This window comes from Lissotriton vulgaris, chromosome 7 (genome assembly GCF_964263255.1).
Source record: "Lissotriton vulgaris chromosome 7, aLisVul1.2, whole genome shotgun sequence".
NCBI lineage: Eukaryota > Metazoa > Chordata > Amphibia > Caudata > Salamandridae > Lissotriton > Lissotriton vulgaris.
Genome location: NC_141695.1, coordinates 222,724,471 through 222,741,836, shown reverse-complemented (window position 1 = coordinate 222,741,836; position 17,366 = coordinate 222,724,471). Strand labels below are relative to the sequence as shown.

Genomic DNA, 17,366 nt, shown 5'->3' with positions numbered 1-17,366 from the left:
CGAACTCAAGCTCCAGGTCTGCCGCCTCTAACCCCTGAGCCACACTTCTCCAGATAGTGGTGAATTCTGGTATTCCAATCTGGGTTACCTCTCCTGCCTTCAAAGTTTGACTTTGCTTGTGGTCTCCTACTTGAAACTGTATATTAGTAGGCTTGGACGCGACAACAAACACCATGTCAGTATTTCCCGTAATTGCCAATGAAGTGAAGTAGAAATTTTGCCCCCATTGGGTGACGGGATACAGAGGGGTTGAGACTTGGTAGGATGGCGTGACTGACTCAGGACTGCAATAGCCACTGAGTACTGTAATGGGTTTTGTGGCATTGATTCGGGTGCCTGACAAATTGTCTTTGCTTTTCAAGCGTATTACCTCATAAGGTTTGAGGGAGACAGCGATTTTACGTCCTGGTTTGTAAGTTTGGCCTTCAAAAACCACAGTTTCAGTCGGGTAGATGTCAACACGGTTTGGTTTTTGGAAGTTGCCAATTGAAAATTCTTTGTCATCATCACCTGATTTCCCAGGAGGTGTCAGCACATAATACTCAACTCCTTGTTGTTGCAGAGGAACAGGTTTAATGGTCTCAACACGGGAGCCTGTGTAGATGAGAACTGTGAGTGATATTGAACTAATCGTAATAAGAAGTAATGCCAAATGCAGAGGATGCAACCATTTTGTTGTGAATAGTGTATATGTTAATCTCAGCCTAACCCTTTGGGTGGCTGTTTATTTCACTTTGTTAAAGCCTGTAGTCATATTCTACTTCTACCAATGACACCATGGTTCCAGAGGTATAGTCCACTCTGTCATGACCGCTGTGAGTGACAGCATTTCATACAATCACATGTGCACATCTGCCTTAAAACAAGTGTGTTTCAATGGCACAACTTGTAGTCCAGTTGTTTAGGTTTGGATTTTTCTTTTCATAGATCCTTTTTTTTTCACCCTTCTCTATTTCTTATTTTATTTTTTTGTAGGAAAGGTATTTGTCGGGTACTAAACTTACTGTGTCTCATCACTTTTGCCCGCTGGCATGGAGTTCCATGATGTACCACCTTTGCCCCTTGAACTGTGTCTCATGCCCACATATTCATGCCTGCCTGCTTGCCAGCTCCGTGTTCACATCATCAGCTGCCCCCACCTGACTATATTCGCCTGCTCCTGATCCTTCCATGTAAATGCTTGCTTCCAACTGTTTTGAGAGTTGGAGTGAGAATTGTCGAATTCACATGGCACAGCAGCCATCTTTGAGTGTGGGGGGCATTACTCGCTCTCAAATATACTACAGTTGCTTGGCTTCCTATATCTAGCACAAGAGAGGCCTCACATACATCTTTCCACCCAAATGCCTTCAAGTCACCAGACTTACCTGAAGTGGGCTTTTCAGCGCTCAAGTCCTCTGTGTTGCTGAGATCTGGAACATTAAGCTCTGTATAGAAAAAGACGAAAAGGAATCTAGTCAGAACTTTACATATGTTTTGGTTTGGCAGCTAAATATCTACTTATGACCAATTCACAACATTTTTCGAAAGAACACTCAAGACTCATAGCGTGCAGGCAAAAGGATTGAGTAATAACTAGTTTTGTAACGTGCACTTGAATAGAGACAGCTTTCTAACAGGGACATCGTGGTTGCGACCAAGTTTGGAACAAATGGCAACGTAACTCTTGGATGGTTCCAATAATAGTGACGCAACTGGTGATCTAAAAAGAACAGCGACCACCTGAATACGAACTAGTTAACCCTAAAAGTCAAATGGGAAAGGTGCACCATAAACAAATGATTGCACTTCACAGACAGACTATTCTGGTAGGAGACTCGAAGGAAAAGGAGTCGAATCACGAACACTGCAAATGATGTAACTGCAGATGGTCTTCAAGTGTCCTAACAGCGCTCATCCCATGATGGCTGCAGCATTTCGAAGCAGCATGCCTGGATCGCTCAACAGTGAGGCACCAGGCACCGTTCCATTCCAAGGCGGCCCCCCCTCAATGTTTACAGTGATCCTCATTGAAAAGCATTGTGCACAGAGCATCCTTGTTTTACAATTCCAAGTTGGCAAGCACATTGTTCCTGTGTGGGGCACTTTTTAAGGTATAAAACAATGAGGCTATATTCAGAATGCTGTTCCAAGATGGAATGAGCATGATCTTAACTTTAATGGGGCAGCTCTGCCTTTCCCAGAACTTTTGTACTAGGTCCACTAGAAGGAGTTTGTGCGAAGAGAAAAAATCAAGTGGTCCCGCAAGTTATCTAACCTTCACCACAGAAGGCCCTTCTGGAAGGAAATGAGCTGTTAGTGTATAATTTGTCATGTGAGATTGTGTCAATAAAGCAGGGGCAAAGAATAAACGGCCTTGCTTGCTTGGGATACTTCAGATTCCTTCAATGGTGGAAGAGAGTGCCAATGTATGCGATCAACATCTGTCAATATTTGAGTGTGTTCTATATAAAAGTATGTTGAGAGTGTGAGCTGAAGCACTGTGGGATTTCTCGTTTTGATCCATCTTCTCAACAGGCAAATATTCATGAAGTAAGTATGTGTGATTCACCTGGCAAATCACTCATACAAACAAATAAATTATGAGCGGAATACTTGATTAAATCTCGGCCATCTCTAATTATTAAGGGCAGCACTCGAGTTCATATTTATTTGGCTCACTGATCCACTAAAGACTGGTGCCTACCATAGTAAATATGTCTTTACCTCTGCTAATGAGGCCATTCCGGTCCCTAAGGTTATATTTTTCGATTTTATGGTTAGAACAGAATGATTTTGTATTGTATTGCAGGACCTTTTAATTCCACCTGTGAGCATGTATTAATGGTAAATAGTAGTAGTGCAGCAATACATTAGTCTACAATATAGAAGTGAATTTCTGGTCAAGTCAAGGCTATAACATTTTCCATGCTCATGACGAGCTCAGCTCGTCATGAGCCATGGAACGCTCAGGTGCAGGGAGAATTCCACCGCTGTGCTGAGCGTTCCACAGGAGCCGGTGCACCTGTGACGAGCTCAGCTCGTCATGAGCACAGGAGTGCCGTGCCTCATGACTAGCTGAGCTTGTCATGAGCTTGCGGGTGCTGTGCACGCCCTCCTGCCCCCCGGCACAGCAGGGGAATTACCCCCGCAGCGAAGGGATTAATACACCTGGTTGTTCAGTACTACAGTAGTACATGAAGTATTATTGATTTACCATTCCAAGGTAGCAAGCACATTTTTTCTTAATCAGTCTGTTATTTTGAAGCTATAAAAAAACAAGATAACATGCACAATACTTTCATCAAGTGTCTTTGAAGTGCATAGAGGTCCTTTCATTCTAGCCCCGGCCCCAGTCTAGCAGTAGGGGGTACTCAACCCTTTGTGATCTAACAGGACACTGCCTATTCAGGTGTAAGTGTCAGCTCCCCCCTCCCTACCCAAGAAGAACCTTCTGAATGCAGATGAGACTTCCAACGCACCTAACCGTTGTTTGTTTGTGGCTGTCTAGAGGAAATACTTACAAAAAGGGGTGGTGAGGGACAGAGTCTCTGAATTAAGCAGAAAGCTCTCACCCAGTCAAAAGATCAGGGCTAGATCCAACACCGTTTTTTAGCTCACTGCACCATCCCAGTTTCAGAACCTGGCTGTATGCAAATTAGTCTGTTCCTGTCCCAGTGCATGATGGGAACAGGACAAACCAAACTACAGAAGCCAATTCTTACACTGGGAAGGAAACAAGCTCCCGGGGACCGGTTTCTGGCATTACAGCCGTCTTCGGCCCGGTTTGCTTGAATCCTGATGGTGCAATGAGCAAGGGTCTCACATCTGAGAATACCCTTCCACGCTTAGGGTGGACAAAAATATTTACAAAAAGGGGTGGTGAGGGACAGAGTCTCTGAATTAAGCAGAAAGCTCTCACCCAGTCAAAAGATCAGGGCTAGATCCAACACCGTTTTTTAGCTCACTGCACCATCCCAGTTTCAGAACCTGGCTGTATGCAAATTAGTCTGTTCCTGTCCCAGTGCATGATGGGAACAGGACAAACCAAACTACAGAAGCCAATTCTTACACTGGGAAGGAAACAAGCTCCCGGGGACCGGTTTCTGGCATTACAGCCGTCTTCGGCCCGGTTTGCTTGAATCCTGATGGTGCAATGAGCAAGGGTCTCACATCTGAGAATACCCTTCCACGCTTAGGGTGGACAAAAATATTTACAAAAAGGGGTGGTGAGGGACAGAGTCTCTGAATTAAGCAGAAAGCTCTCACCCAGTCAAAAGATCAGGGCTAGATCCAACACCGTTTTTTAGCTCACTGCACCATCCCAGTTTCAGAACCTGGCTGTATGCAAATTAGTCTGTTCCTGTCCCAGTGCATGATGGGAACAGGACAAACCAAACTACAGAAGCCAATTCTTACACTGGGAAGGAAACAAGCTCCCGGGGACCGGTTTCTGGCATTACAGCCGTCTTCGGCCCGGTTTGCTTGAATCCTGATGGTGCAATGAGCAAGGGTCTCACATCTGAGAATACCCTTCCACGCTTAGGGTGGACAAAAATATTTACAAAAAGGGGTGGTGAGGGACAGAGTCTCTGAATTAAGCAGAAAGCTCTCACCCAGTCAAAAGATCAGGGCTAGATCCAACACCGTTTTTTAGCTCACTGCACCATCCCAGTTTCAGAACCTGGCTGTATGCAAATTAGTCTGTTCCTGTCCCAGTGCATGATGGGAACAGGACAAACCAAACTACAGAAGCCAATTCTTACACTGGGAAGGAAACAAGCTCCCGGGGACCGGTTTCTGGCATTACAGCCGTCTTCGGCCCGGTTTGCTTGAATCCTGATGGTGCAATGAGCAAGGGTCTCACATCTGAGAATACCCTTCCACGCTTAGGGTGGACAAAAATATTTACAAAAAGGGGTGGTGAGGGACAGAGTCTCTGAATTAAGCAGAAAGCTCTCACCCAGTCAAAAGATCAGGGCTAGATCCAACACCGTTTTTTAGCTCACTGCACCATCCCAGTTTCAGAACCTGGCTGTATGCAAATTAGTCTGTTCCTGTCCCAGTGCATGATGGGAACAGGACAAACCAAACTACAGAAGCCAATTCTTACACTGGGAAGGAAACAAGCTCCCGGGGACCGGTTTCTGGCATTACAGCCGTCTTCGGCCTGGTTTGCTTGAATCCTGATGGTGCAATGAGCAAGGGTCTCACATCTGAGAATACCCTTCCACGCTTAGGGTGGACAAAAATATTTACAAAAAGGGGTGGTGAGGGACAGAGTCTCTGAATTAAGCAGAAAGCTCTCACCCAGTCAAAAGATCAGGGCTAGATCCAACACCGTTTTTTAGCTCACTGCACCATCCCAGTTTCAGAACCTGGCTGTATGCAAATTAGTCTGTTCCTGTCCCAGTGCATGATGGGAACAGGACAAACCAAACTACAGAAGCCAATTCTTACACTGGGAAGGAAACAAGCTCCCGGGGTCCGGTTTCTGGCATTACAGCCGTCTTCGGCCCGGTTTGCTTGAATCCTGATGGTGCAATGAGCAAGGGTCTCACATCTGAGAATACCCTTCCACGCTTAGGGTGGACAAAAATATTTACAAAAAGGGGTGGTGAGGGACAGAGTCTCTGAATTAAGCAGAAAGCTCTCACCCAGTCAAAAGATCAGGGCTAGATCCAACACCGTTTTTTAGCTCACTGCACCATCCCAGTTTCAGAACCTGGCTGTATGCAAATTAGTCTGTTCCTGTCCCAGTGCATGATGGGAACAGGACAAACCAAACTACAGAAGCCAATTCTTACACTGGGAAGGAAACAAGCTCCCGGGGACCGGTTTCTGGCATTACAGCCGTCTTCGGCCCGGTTTGCTTGAATCCTGATGGTGCAATGAGCAAGGGTCTCACATCTGAGAATACCCTTCCACGCTTAGGGTGGACAAAAATATTTACAAAAAGGGGTGGTGAGGGACAGAGTCTCTGAATTAAGCAGAAAGCTCTCACCCAGACGAAAGATCAGGGGTAGATCCAACACCGTTTTTTAGCTCACTGCACCATCCCAGTTTCAGAACCTGGCTGTATGCAAATTAGTCTGTTCCTGTCCCAGTGCATGATGGGAACAGGACAAACCAAACTACAGAAGCCAATTCTTACACTGGGAAGGAAACAAGCTCCCGGGGACCGGTTTCTGGCATTACAGCCGTCTTCGGCCCGGTTTGCTTGAATCCTGATGGTGCAATGAGCAAGGGTCTCACATCTGAGAATACCCTTCCACGCTTAGGGTGGACAAAAATATTTACAAAAAGGGGTGGTGAGGGACAGAGTCTCTGAATTAAGCAGAAAGCTCTCACCCAGTCAAAAGATCAGGGCTAGATCCAACACCGTTTTTTAGCTCACTGCACCATCCCAGTTTCAGAACCTGGCTGTATGCAAATTAGTCTGTTCCTGTCCCAGTGCATGATGGGAACAGGACAAACCAAACTACAGAAGCCAATTCTTACACTGGGAAGGAAACAAGCTCCCGGGGACCGGTTTCTGGCATTACAGCCGTCTTCGGCCCGGTTTGCTTGAATCCTGATGGTGCAATGAGCAAGGGTCTCACATCTGAGAATACCCTTCCACGCTTAGGGTGGACAAAAATATTTACAAAAAGGGGTGGTGAGGGACAGAGTCTCTGAATTAAGCAGAAAGCTCTCACCCAGTCAAAAGATCAGGGCTAGATCCAACACCGTTTTTTAGCTCACTGCACCATCCCAGTTTCAGAACCTGGCTGTATGCAAATTAGTCTGTTCCTGTCCCAGTGCATGATGGGAACAGGACAAACCAAACTACAGAAGCCAATTCTTACACTGGGAAGGAAACAAGCTCCCGGGGACCGGTTTCTGGCATTACAGCCGTCTTCGGCCCGGTTTGCTTGAATCCTGATGGTGCAATGAGCAAGGGTCTCACATCTGAGAATACCCTTCCACGCTTAGGGTGGACAAAAATATTTACAAAAAGGGGTGGTGAGGGACAGAGTCTCTGAATTAAGCAGAAAGCTCTCACCCAGTCAAAAGATCAGGGCTAGATCCAACACCGTTTTTTAGCTCACTGCACCATCCCAGTTTCAGAACCTGGCTGTATGCAAATTAGTCTGTTCCTGTCCCAGTGCATGATGGGAACAGGACAAACCAAACTACAGAAGCCAATTCTTACACTGGGAAGGAAACAAGCTCCCGGGGACCGGTTTCTGGCATTACAGCCGTCTTCGGCCCGGTTTGCTTGAATCCTGATGGTGCAATGAGCAAGGGTCTCACATCTGAGAATACCCTTCCACGCTTAGGGTGGACAAAAATATTTACAAAAAGGGGTGGTGAGGGACAGAGTCTCTGAATTAAGCAGAAAGCTCTCACCCAGTCAAAAGATCAGGGCTAGATCCAACACCATTTTTTAGCTCACTGCACCATCCCAGTTTCAGAACCTGGCTGTATGCAAATTAGTCTGTTCCTGTCCCAGTGAATGATGGGAACAGGACAAACCAAACTACAGAAGCCAATTCTTACACTGGGAAGGAAACAAGCTCCCGGGGACCGGTTTCTGGCATTACAGCCGTCTTCGGCCCGGTTTGCTTGAATCCTGATGGTGCAATGAGCAAGGGTCTCACATCTGAGAATACCCTTCCACGCTTAGGGTGGACAAAAATATTTACAAAAAGGAGTGGTGAGGGACAGAGTCTCTGAATTAAGCAGAAAGCTCTCACCCAGTCAAAAGATCAGGGCTAGATCCAACACCGTTTTTTAGCTCACTGCACCATCCCAGTTTCAGAACCTGGCTGTATGCAAATTAGTCTGTTCCTGTCCCAGTGCATGATGGGAACAGGACAAACCAAACTACAGAAGCCAATTCTTACACTGGGAAGGAAACAAGCTCCCGGGGACCGGTTTCTGGCATTACAGCCGTCTTCGGTAGCTTGTCTCCTTTCTGGTGAAGAATTGGCTTGGTAGTTTAGTCTGCCCTGTTCCCATGATGCACTGGGCCAGGGACAGACTGATTTGCATATAGCCAGGTTCTGAGCTGGGATGGGGCAGTGAGATAAATAACGGTGATGGATCAAGCCCTGATCTTTGGACTGGGTAAGAGTGGTCTGTTTAACTCAGACACTCTGTTCATCACCACCCCCTTTTCTAAATTGTCTAGAGGAAATGCACAAAATGTAGCTGTTAACCACCCCAAATAAGAAGTGTGGCTCAGGGGTTAGAGGCGGCAGACCCGGAAGCTGAAATCGGCCCTGGACCAGGGTTCAATTCCCCGCCTCGGCGGGTCTTGGGCTCAAAAAATTCCACGGACTCGATAATTCTCGCTCCGGTGCCTTCTCAACTCACGTGTTCACACTCTGCGACTCTGGGCAATAGCTTGCTTAATCTCCACAACGGCCCCTCGCGGCGGGATGCCTGGCTTTCACCTTGTGGATACCCTGCCGGGGTTATTTCACAGGGGAATACCGGGACGGGTTCCCTAAGCAAGCGCCGGGAAACCCTTTGTGGGTAGCTGTGCGCTATATAAGCTCAAATACATTTACACATTTACATGTATTGAAGGCTGCAGTAACACAGAGCAGTGAGAGCCGAGAAATGTCCACTTTCTAAATGTGGCTTTTCTAAAACAGTAATGTTAGATCCAACTTTACCAGTAAAGATGATTTATCTTTACCATTCCAAAGTTAAAAAACATGCAGCACCATTTCTAATCAGGAATTACAACTTAAAAGAGTATACAGAAACTGCCAATGTTAACCTATTAGATGAGTAGGCCTCGGAGTTGTGAAAAATGAATGTAGGCATTTTTCACTCAAGGACATGGAAAACTTAAAAGCACATGTCCTACCTTTTAGTTACACCACACACTCCCTTACGGGTTACCTATGGCCTACCTTCGAGGTAACTTATGTGTAATAAAAAGGGAGGCTTAGGCTTGGCAAAGGGTTTTTAAATGCCATGTCAAAGTGGTAGTAAACTGCAGGCCCTACAGTGGCAGGCCTGAGATAGGTTTGAAAGTCTTGTTGTGGGGGTGGCACAATCAGTGCTGCAGACCCACTAGTAGCATTTAGGGTACAGGCCCAGGGTATATGGTATTACACTCTACAAGGGACTGGCAAGTAACCTAAATATGCCAACTCTTTATACACCAATATTACCATATTGAGGAAACAGGCACATGCACTTTAGCCTTGGTCAGCAGAGGTAAGGTGCTCAGAGTCCTAAGGCCAACAAAGAGAATCAGCAAAAAAGAGAAGGTAGGCAGGCAAACTATTTGGGTAAAGACCACCCAAAGGATGATTGGTCTACTAATAACTAACATATATATATCAATAGATCTCAAGTCTAAATGAGGTGTGTACATCCAATGTTTCTCAGAGAAGCCTCTAGTACTTTTTGGTATGTATTATCGGAGGTCATAAACTTTCCACCTGAAAAAAAGCGATATATCTTCTGCACTGATTTAATTTCCTGTACCCCCCAGAAATGCCCTAATATATTAGTTAAAACCAATATTTCTGTATAAAGTAGAAGCACTGTTCCATTTTCCGATCAGAATTTGATTTTAGCTTCAACGTCGCTATTCAGGGCTGTGACGGACATTTTCTTAGACACAATTAAATGATAAGAACACATCATTACCACTATTGCTTTTCTAAAATTGCATTCCAGGCTAATTGGCTAAATTGCTACTTGGTAAACTAGACATATCATAGAATACAGAAAAAAGCATTATATAGAAAAATGTGTTTACCGTCACTGGGTCCTTCTGGCTTTTCAATGGCAGGCTGCTTTGGATAACGGATAATCAGTAATCCAAAGGGCATACCAGGTGCTTCCACCACGTGAGTGGAAGGCTTGTTGCCAAAATCATATATTGCTATGGAGTACCCAGTTCCAGGGATAGGTTTCCACTCAATCTTAGAAAGTGATTTTCCATCGAAGGTAATTAGAGGCACTGCAGATGTTTTTACTATGAGGATTGCCCGATTCTTTTCAAAATCTGGGTTACTTGTAACTGTATACTTTGGGGCGTAGTACGTTCTGTCGGGGATGTTGATCAAGTAGGGTTCATACGACCTGTCCCCAGTTTTGCCTGGTGTGCTGTAATATGTCACCTGGACAGGTTTATTGGCTGTGATGGAGATAGTGGTGAATTCTGGTATTTCAATTTCAGTAACCTGCCCGACCTTCATGCTTAGGCTTTGTTTATGGTCTCCTACTTGATACTGTATATTAGTAGGCTGTGATGCAACAACAAACACCTTGTCAGTATTTCCCGGTCTTGCCAATGAAAGGAAGAAGAATTCTTTCCCCCATTTGGTGACTGGATGCAGTGGAGTAGAGACTTGGTACGATGGACTGACTGTCTCAGGACTGCTGTAGCCGCTGGCTACTGCAATGGGCGTTGTGGCTTCGATTGATGTGCCTGACAAATTGTCTTTGCTTTCTATGAGGATTACTTCAAAAGGTTTCAGGGTGATAGTGATTTTCCTTCCTGGTTTATAAGTTTGTCCTTGGAAAACCACAGTTCCAGTCGGGATGATAGCAACACTGTTTGGTTTTTGGAAGTTGCCAATTGAAAATTCTTTGTCATCATCGCCTGATTTCCCAGGAGGTGTTAGCACATAATATTGAACTCCCTGTTGTTGCAAAGGAACAGGTTCAATGGTCTCAACACGGGAACCTATGTGGAAGATAACTATGAGTGATATTGGACTTGCTGATGTAATGATGAATGGTGAAGCTCCAGTATGTTTCAGCAGCATCCCAGCAGGAATATTGATTGTGATGGTGGTAGTCTGCCCCCTTTGTAGCGTCAACTCTTTCTTTAATTTGGCAGGTTCATAGTTGATGGTGACAGTGGTTGGCTCTTTGGCTGTGACTTGGAACTCAAACTTCACAGGATTCTTCTCATCATGAATTGTCGGGGTGGGAATAACAAAGTCGGTCCCCACAGGAGCTGATGACTTTTCATCTAGAAGAAAGAGATCACATCATCATTAGCGTATCCCTCTGAATTGTAAAATATAGAGTATGATTTACCAAGCAACTCTTTCAGAAAAACAAAAAAGTAATTGATTGAATGCATGAATAAATCTTAGCCACCTCTAATTATGCGGGGTTGCACTTAAGTCAATAGTTCTTTTTCTCTTTGTTCCCCTGAAGACTGGAACTAACATTAGCAAATATGTCTTGCCATGTTCCTATGGTATTCTATCTCCAAATTGTGTCATTTTCCATCATGTTTTTCAATTGTTCAATTTTTAGCATTGAATGACTGCATTTGTTTGCTGGATCTTTTTATTCGACCTGTGGGCATGTATTAGTAGTAGTGCAGCAAGACATTAGTCTACAATATAGAAGTGAATTTCAGGTCAAGTCACGGCTATAAAACACCTGATTGTTCACTACTACAGTCGTACATAAAGTATTATTGATTTACCATTTAGATAGCAAGCACATAGTTTATAAATCAGTCTGTTATTTTGAAGCTATAAAAAAACAAGACAATATGCACAATACTTCCATCAAGTGTCTTTGAAGTGCACAGAGGTCCTTTCGTCCCAGCCCCGGTCCCAGACTATCAGTAGGGGGTACTCAGCCCCTTTGTGATCTAACAGGACACTGCCTATTCAGGTGTAAGCGTAGGCTCCCCGCTCCCTCCCTACCCAAGAAGAGCCTTCCGAATGCAGATGAGAATTCAGACGCACCTAACTGTTCTTTGTTTGTGGCTGTCTAGAGGAAATGCACAAAATGTAGCTGTCAACCACCCCAAATGTGTGTTGAAGTCAGGCTGCAGTCACACAGAGCAGTGAGAGCAGAGAAATGTCCACTTTCTAAAAGTGGCATTTCTAAAACAGTAATGTTAAATCCAACTTTACCGGTAAAGATGATTTATCATTACCATTCCAAAGTTAAAAATTATGAGGCATCATTTCTAATCAGGAATTACAACTTAAAAGAGTATACAGAAACTGCCAATGTTAACCTATTAGATGAGTAGGCCTCGGAGTTGTGAAAAATGAATGTAGGCATTTTTCACTCAAGGACATGGAAAACTTAAAAGCACATGTCCTACCTTTTAGTTACACCACACACTCCCTTACGGGTTACCTATGGCTTACCTTCGAGGTAACTTATGTGTAATAAAAAGGGAGGCTTAGGCTTGGCAAAGGGTTTTTAAATGCCATGTCAAAGTGGTAGTAAACTGCAGGCCCTACAGTGGCAGGCCTGAGATAGGTTTGAAAGTCTTGTTGTGGGGGTGGCACAATCAGTGCTGCAGACCCACTAGTAGCATTTAGGGTACAGGCCCAGGGTATATGGTATTACACTCTACAAGGGACTGGCAAGTAACCTAAATATGCCAACTCTTTATACACCAATATTACCATATTGAGGAAACAGGCACATGCACTTTAGCCTTGGTCAGCAGAGGTAAGGTGCTCAGAGTCCTAAGGCCAACAAAGAGAATCAGCAAAAAAGAGAAGGTAGGCAGGCAAACTATTTGGGTAAAGACCACCCAAAGGATGATTGGTCTACTAATCACTAACATATATATATATCAATAGATCTCAAGTCTAAATGAGGTGTGTACATCCAATGTTTCTCAGAGAAGCCTCTAGTACTTTTTGGTATGTATTATCGGAGGTCATAAACTTTCCACCTGAAAAAAAAGCGATATATCTTCTGCACTGATTTAATTTCCTGTACCCCCCAGAAATGCCCTAATATGTTAGTTAAAACCAATATTTCTGTATAAAGTAGAAGCACTGTTCCATTTTCCGATCAGAATTTGATTTTAGTTTCAACGTCGCTATTCAGGGCTGTGACGGACATTTTCTTAGACACAATTAAATGATAAGAACACATCATTACCACTATTGCTTTTCTAAAATTGCATTCCAGGCTAATTGGCTAAATTGCTACTTGGTAAACTAGACATATCATAGAATACAGAAAAAAGCATTATATAGAAAAATGTGTTTACCGTCACTGGGTCCTTCTGGCTTTTCAATGGCAGGCTGCTTTGGATAACGGATAATCAGTAATCCAAAGGGCATACCAGGTGCTTCCACCACGTGAGTGGAAGGCTTGTTGCCAAAATCATATATTGCTATGGAGTACCCAGTTCCAGGGATAGGTTTCCACTCAATCTTAGAAAGTGATTTTCCATCGAAGGTAATTAGAGGCACTGCAGATGTTTTTACTATGAGGATTGCCCGATTCTTTTCAAAATCTGGGTTACTTGTAACTGTATACTTTGGGGCGTAGTACGTTCTGTCGGGAATGTTGATCAAGTAGGGTTCATACGACCTGTCCCCAGTTTTGCCTGGTGTGCTGTAATATGTCACCTGGACAGGTTTATTGGCTGTGATGGAGATAGTGGTGAATTCTGGTATTTCAATTTCAGTAACCTGCCCGACCTTCATGCTTAGGCTTTGTTTATGGTCTCCTACTTGATACTGTATATTAGTAGGCTGTGATGCAACAACAAACACCTTGTCAGTATTTCCCGGTCTTGCCAATGAAAGGAAGAAGAATTCTTTCCCCCATTTGGTGACTGGATGCAGTGGAGTAGAGACTTGGTACGATGGACTGACTGTCTCAGGACTGCTGTAGCCGCTGGCTACTGCAATGGGCGTTGTGGCTTCGATTGATGTGCCTGACAAATTGTCTTTGCTTTCTATGAGGATTACTTCAAAAGGTTTCAGGGTGATAGTGATTTTCCTTCCTGGTTTATAAGTTTGTCCTTGGAAAACCACAGTTCCAGTCGGGATGATAGCAACACTGTTTGGTTTTTGGAAGTTGCCAATTGAAAATTCTTTGTCATCATCGCCTGATTTCCCAGGAGGTGTTAGCACATAATATTGAACTCCCTGTTGTTGCAAAGGAACAGGTTCAATGGTCTCAACACGGGAACCTATGTGGAAGATAACTATGAGTGATATTGGACTTGCTGATGTAATGATGAATGGTGAAGCTCCAGTATGTTTCAGCAGCATCCCAGCAGGAATATTGATTGTGATGGTGGTAGTCTGCCCCCTTTGTAGCGTCAACTCTTTCTTTAATTTGGCAGGTTCATAGTTGATGGTGACAGTGGTTGGCTCTTTGGCTGTGACTTGGAACTCAAACTTCACAGGATTCTTCTCATCATGAATTGTCGGGGTGGGAATAACAAAGTCGGTCCCCACAGGAGCTGATGACTTTTCATCTAGAAGAAAGAGATCACATCATCATTAGCGTATCCCTCTGAATTGTAAAATATAGAGTATGATTTACCAAGCAACTCTTTCAGAAAAACAAAAAAGTAATTGATTGAATGCATGAATAAATCTTAGCCACCTCTAATTATGCGGGGTTGCACTTAAGTCAATAGTTCTTTTTCTCTTTGTTCCCCTGAAGACTGGAACTAACATTAGCAAATATGTCTTGCCATGTTCCAATGGTATTCTATCTCCAAATTGTGTCATTTTCCATCATGTTTTTCAATTGTTCAATTTTTAGCATTGAATGACTGCATTTGTTTGCTGGATCTTTTCATTCGACCTGTGGGCATGTATTAGTAGTAGTGCAGCAAGACATTAGTCTACAATATAGAAGTGAATTTCAGGTCAAGTCACGGCTATAAAACACCTGATTGTTCACTACTACAGTCGTACATAAAGTATTATTGATTTACCATTTAGATAGCAAGCACATAGTTTATAAATCAGTCTGTTATTTTGAAGCTATAAAAAAACAAGACAATATGCACAATACTTCCATCAAGTGTCTTTGAAGTGCACAGAGGTCCTTTCGTCCCAGCCCCGGTCCCAGACTATCAGTAGGGGGTACTCAGCCCCTTTGTGATCTAACAGGACACTGCCTATTCAGGTGTAAGCGTAGGCTCCCCGCTCCCTCCCTACCCAAGAAGAGCCTTCCGAATGCAGATGAGAATTCAGACGCACCTAAGTGTTCTTTGTTTGTGGCTGTCTAGAGGAAATGCACAAAATGTAGCTGTCAACCACCCCAAATGTGTGTTGAAGTCAGGCTGCAGTCACACAGAGCAGTGAGAGCAGAGAAATGTCCACTTTCTAAAAGTGGCATTTCTAAAACAGTAATGTTAAATCCAACTTTACCGGTAAAGATGATTTATCATTACCATTCCAAAGTTAAAAATTATGAGGCATCATTTCTAAACAGGAATTACAACTTAAAAGAGTATAAATACATTCTCAATGTTAACCTATTAGATGAGTAGTCCTCAGAGTAGTGAAAAATTAACGTAGGCATTTTTCACTCAAGGACACAGAAAACTTAAAAGCACATGTCCTATCTTTTAGTTACACAGCACACTCCCTTATGGGTTACCAATGGCCTATCTTCGAGGTGACTTATATGTAATAAAAGGGGAGGTTTAGGCTTGGCATAGGGTTTTTAAATACCAGGTCAAGGGGGCAGTAAACTGCACACACAGGCCCGCAGTGGCAGGCATGGGATAGGTTTGAAAGTCTTGTTGTGTGGGTGGCACAATCAGTGCTGCAGGCCCACTAGTAGCATTTAGGGTACGGGCCCAGGGTATATGGTATTACACTCTACAAGGGACTGGCAAGTAACCTAAATATGCCAACTGGTTATACACCAATATTACCATATTGAGGAAACATGCGCATGCACTTTAGCCTTGGTCAGCAGAGGTAAGGTGCTCAGAGTCCTAAGGCCAACAAAGAGAATCAGCAAAAAAGAGAAGGTAGGCAGCAAAGTCTTGTTGTGTGGGTGGCACAATCAGTGCTGCAGGCCCACTAGTAGCATTTAGGGTACGGGCCCAGGGTACATGGTATCACACTCTACAAGCGACTGGCAAGTAACCTAAATATGCCAACTGGTTATACACCAATATTACCATATTGAGGAAACATGCGCATGCACTTTAGCCTTGGTCAGCAGAGGTAAGGTGCTCAGAGTCCTAAGGCCAACAAAGAGAATCAGCAAAAAAGAGAAGGTAGGCAGGCAAACTATTTGGGTAAAGACCACCCTAAGGATGAGTGGTCTAATAATAACTAACATATATATATATCAATAGATCTCAAGTCTAAATGAGGTGTGTACATCCAATGTTTCTGGGAGAAGCCTCTAACACTTTTTTGTATGTATTATCAGAGGTAATAAACCTTCCATCTGAAAAGAAAAATGATATATCTTCTGCACTGATTTAATTTCCTGTACCCCACAGAAATGCCGTAGTATGTTAGTTAAAACCAATATTTCTGTATGAAGTAGAAGCACTGTTCCATTTTCTCATCAGAATTTTATTTTACCCTAAACATCGCTATTCAGTGCTGTGACGGACATTTTCTTAGAAACACTTAAATGATAAGCACACATCATTACCACTATTGCTTTTCTAAAATTACATTCCAGACCAAGTGGTTAAAATTTTACTTGGTAAACTAGACATATCATAGAATACAGAAAAAAGCATTATATAAAAAAATGTGTTTACCGTCACTGGGTCCTTCTGGCTTTTCAATGGCAGGCTGCTTTGGATAACGGATAATCAGTAATCCAAAGGGCATCCCAGGTGCTTCCACCACGTGGGTGGAAGGCTTGTTGCCAAAATCATATATTGCTATGGAGTACCCAGTTCCAGGGATTGGTTTCCACTCAATCTTAGAAAGTGATTTTCCATCGAAGGTCATAGAGGCACTGCAGATGTTTTTACTATGAGAATTGCCCGATTCTTTTCAAAATCCGGGTTACTTGTAACTGTATACTTTGGAGCGTAGTTTGTACTGTCGGGGATGTTGATCAAGTAGGTTTCATATAACCTGTCCCCAGTTTTGCCTGGTCGGTCACAGCGTTACAGCGCAACAGCACGCGAGCCTACCTGCTCGCCGGATCGCCCATCAGCCTGCCTGTCAGCGTCCAGGGACCCAGGTCCTTCATCTGCCTCACGGAACGGGGATCCAGTGCCTCCTTCACCGCGCCTGCTGTCTCCTCCCCCCGCTGCAGCCCTCCACCACCGGGCCTGCAGCTGAGCAGGGGGAGTAGAGACTTCAACTCCCAGCAGCCTCCGCGACACGAGCGGAAGTCGCGTAGAGGCTTGGCGCCCGGAGGCGCTGCTTAAGGGGCTGGCCCTGCTGGGGAGCGGGTGTCGGTCACAGCGTTACAGCGCAACAGCACGCGAGTCTACCTGCTCGCCGGATCGCCCATCAGCCTGCCTGTCAGTGTCCAGGGACCCAGGTCCTTCATCTGCCTCACGGAACGGGGATCCAGTGCCTCCTTCACCGCGCCTGCTGCCTGCTGTCTCCTCCCCCCGCTGCAGCCCTCCACCACCGGGCCTGCAGCTGAGCAGGGGGAGTAGAGACTTCAACTCCCAGCAGCCTCCG

General features: G+C 44.4%; 1 protein-coding gene across 1 annotated transcript in view; it reads right to left on the bottom strand.

The window, feature by feature from the left end:
- LOC147701255 (uncharacterized) overlaps positions 1–17,366 on the bottom strand; it is a 282,557-nt gene that overhangs the window by 61,553 nt on the left and 203,638 nt on the right. The window contains 6 exon segments of the mRNA XM_086929324.1: positions 46–626; positions 1,099–1,190; positions 1,330–1,427; positions 9,749–10,972; positions 12,986–14,209; positions 16,481–16,717. Coding sequence (XP_086785450.1) covers positions 46–626; positions 1,099–1,190; positions 1,330–1,427; positions 9,749–10,972; positions 12,986–14,209; positions 16,481–16,717 — 3,456 coding nt within the window.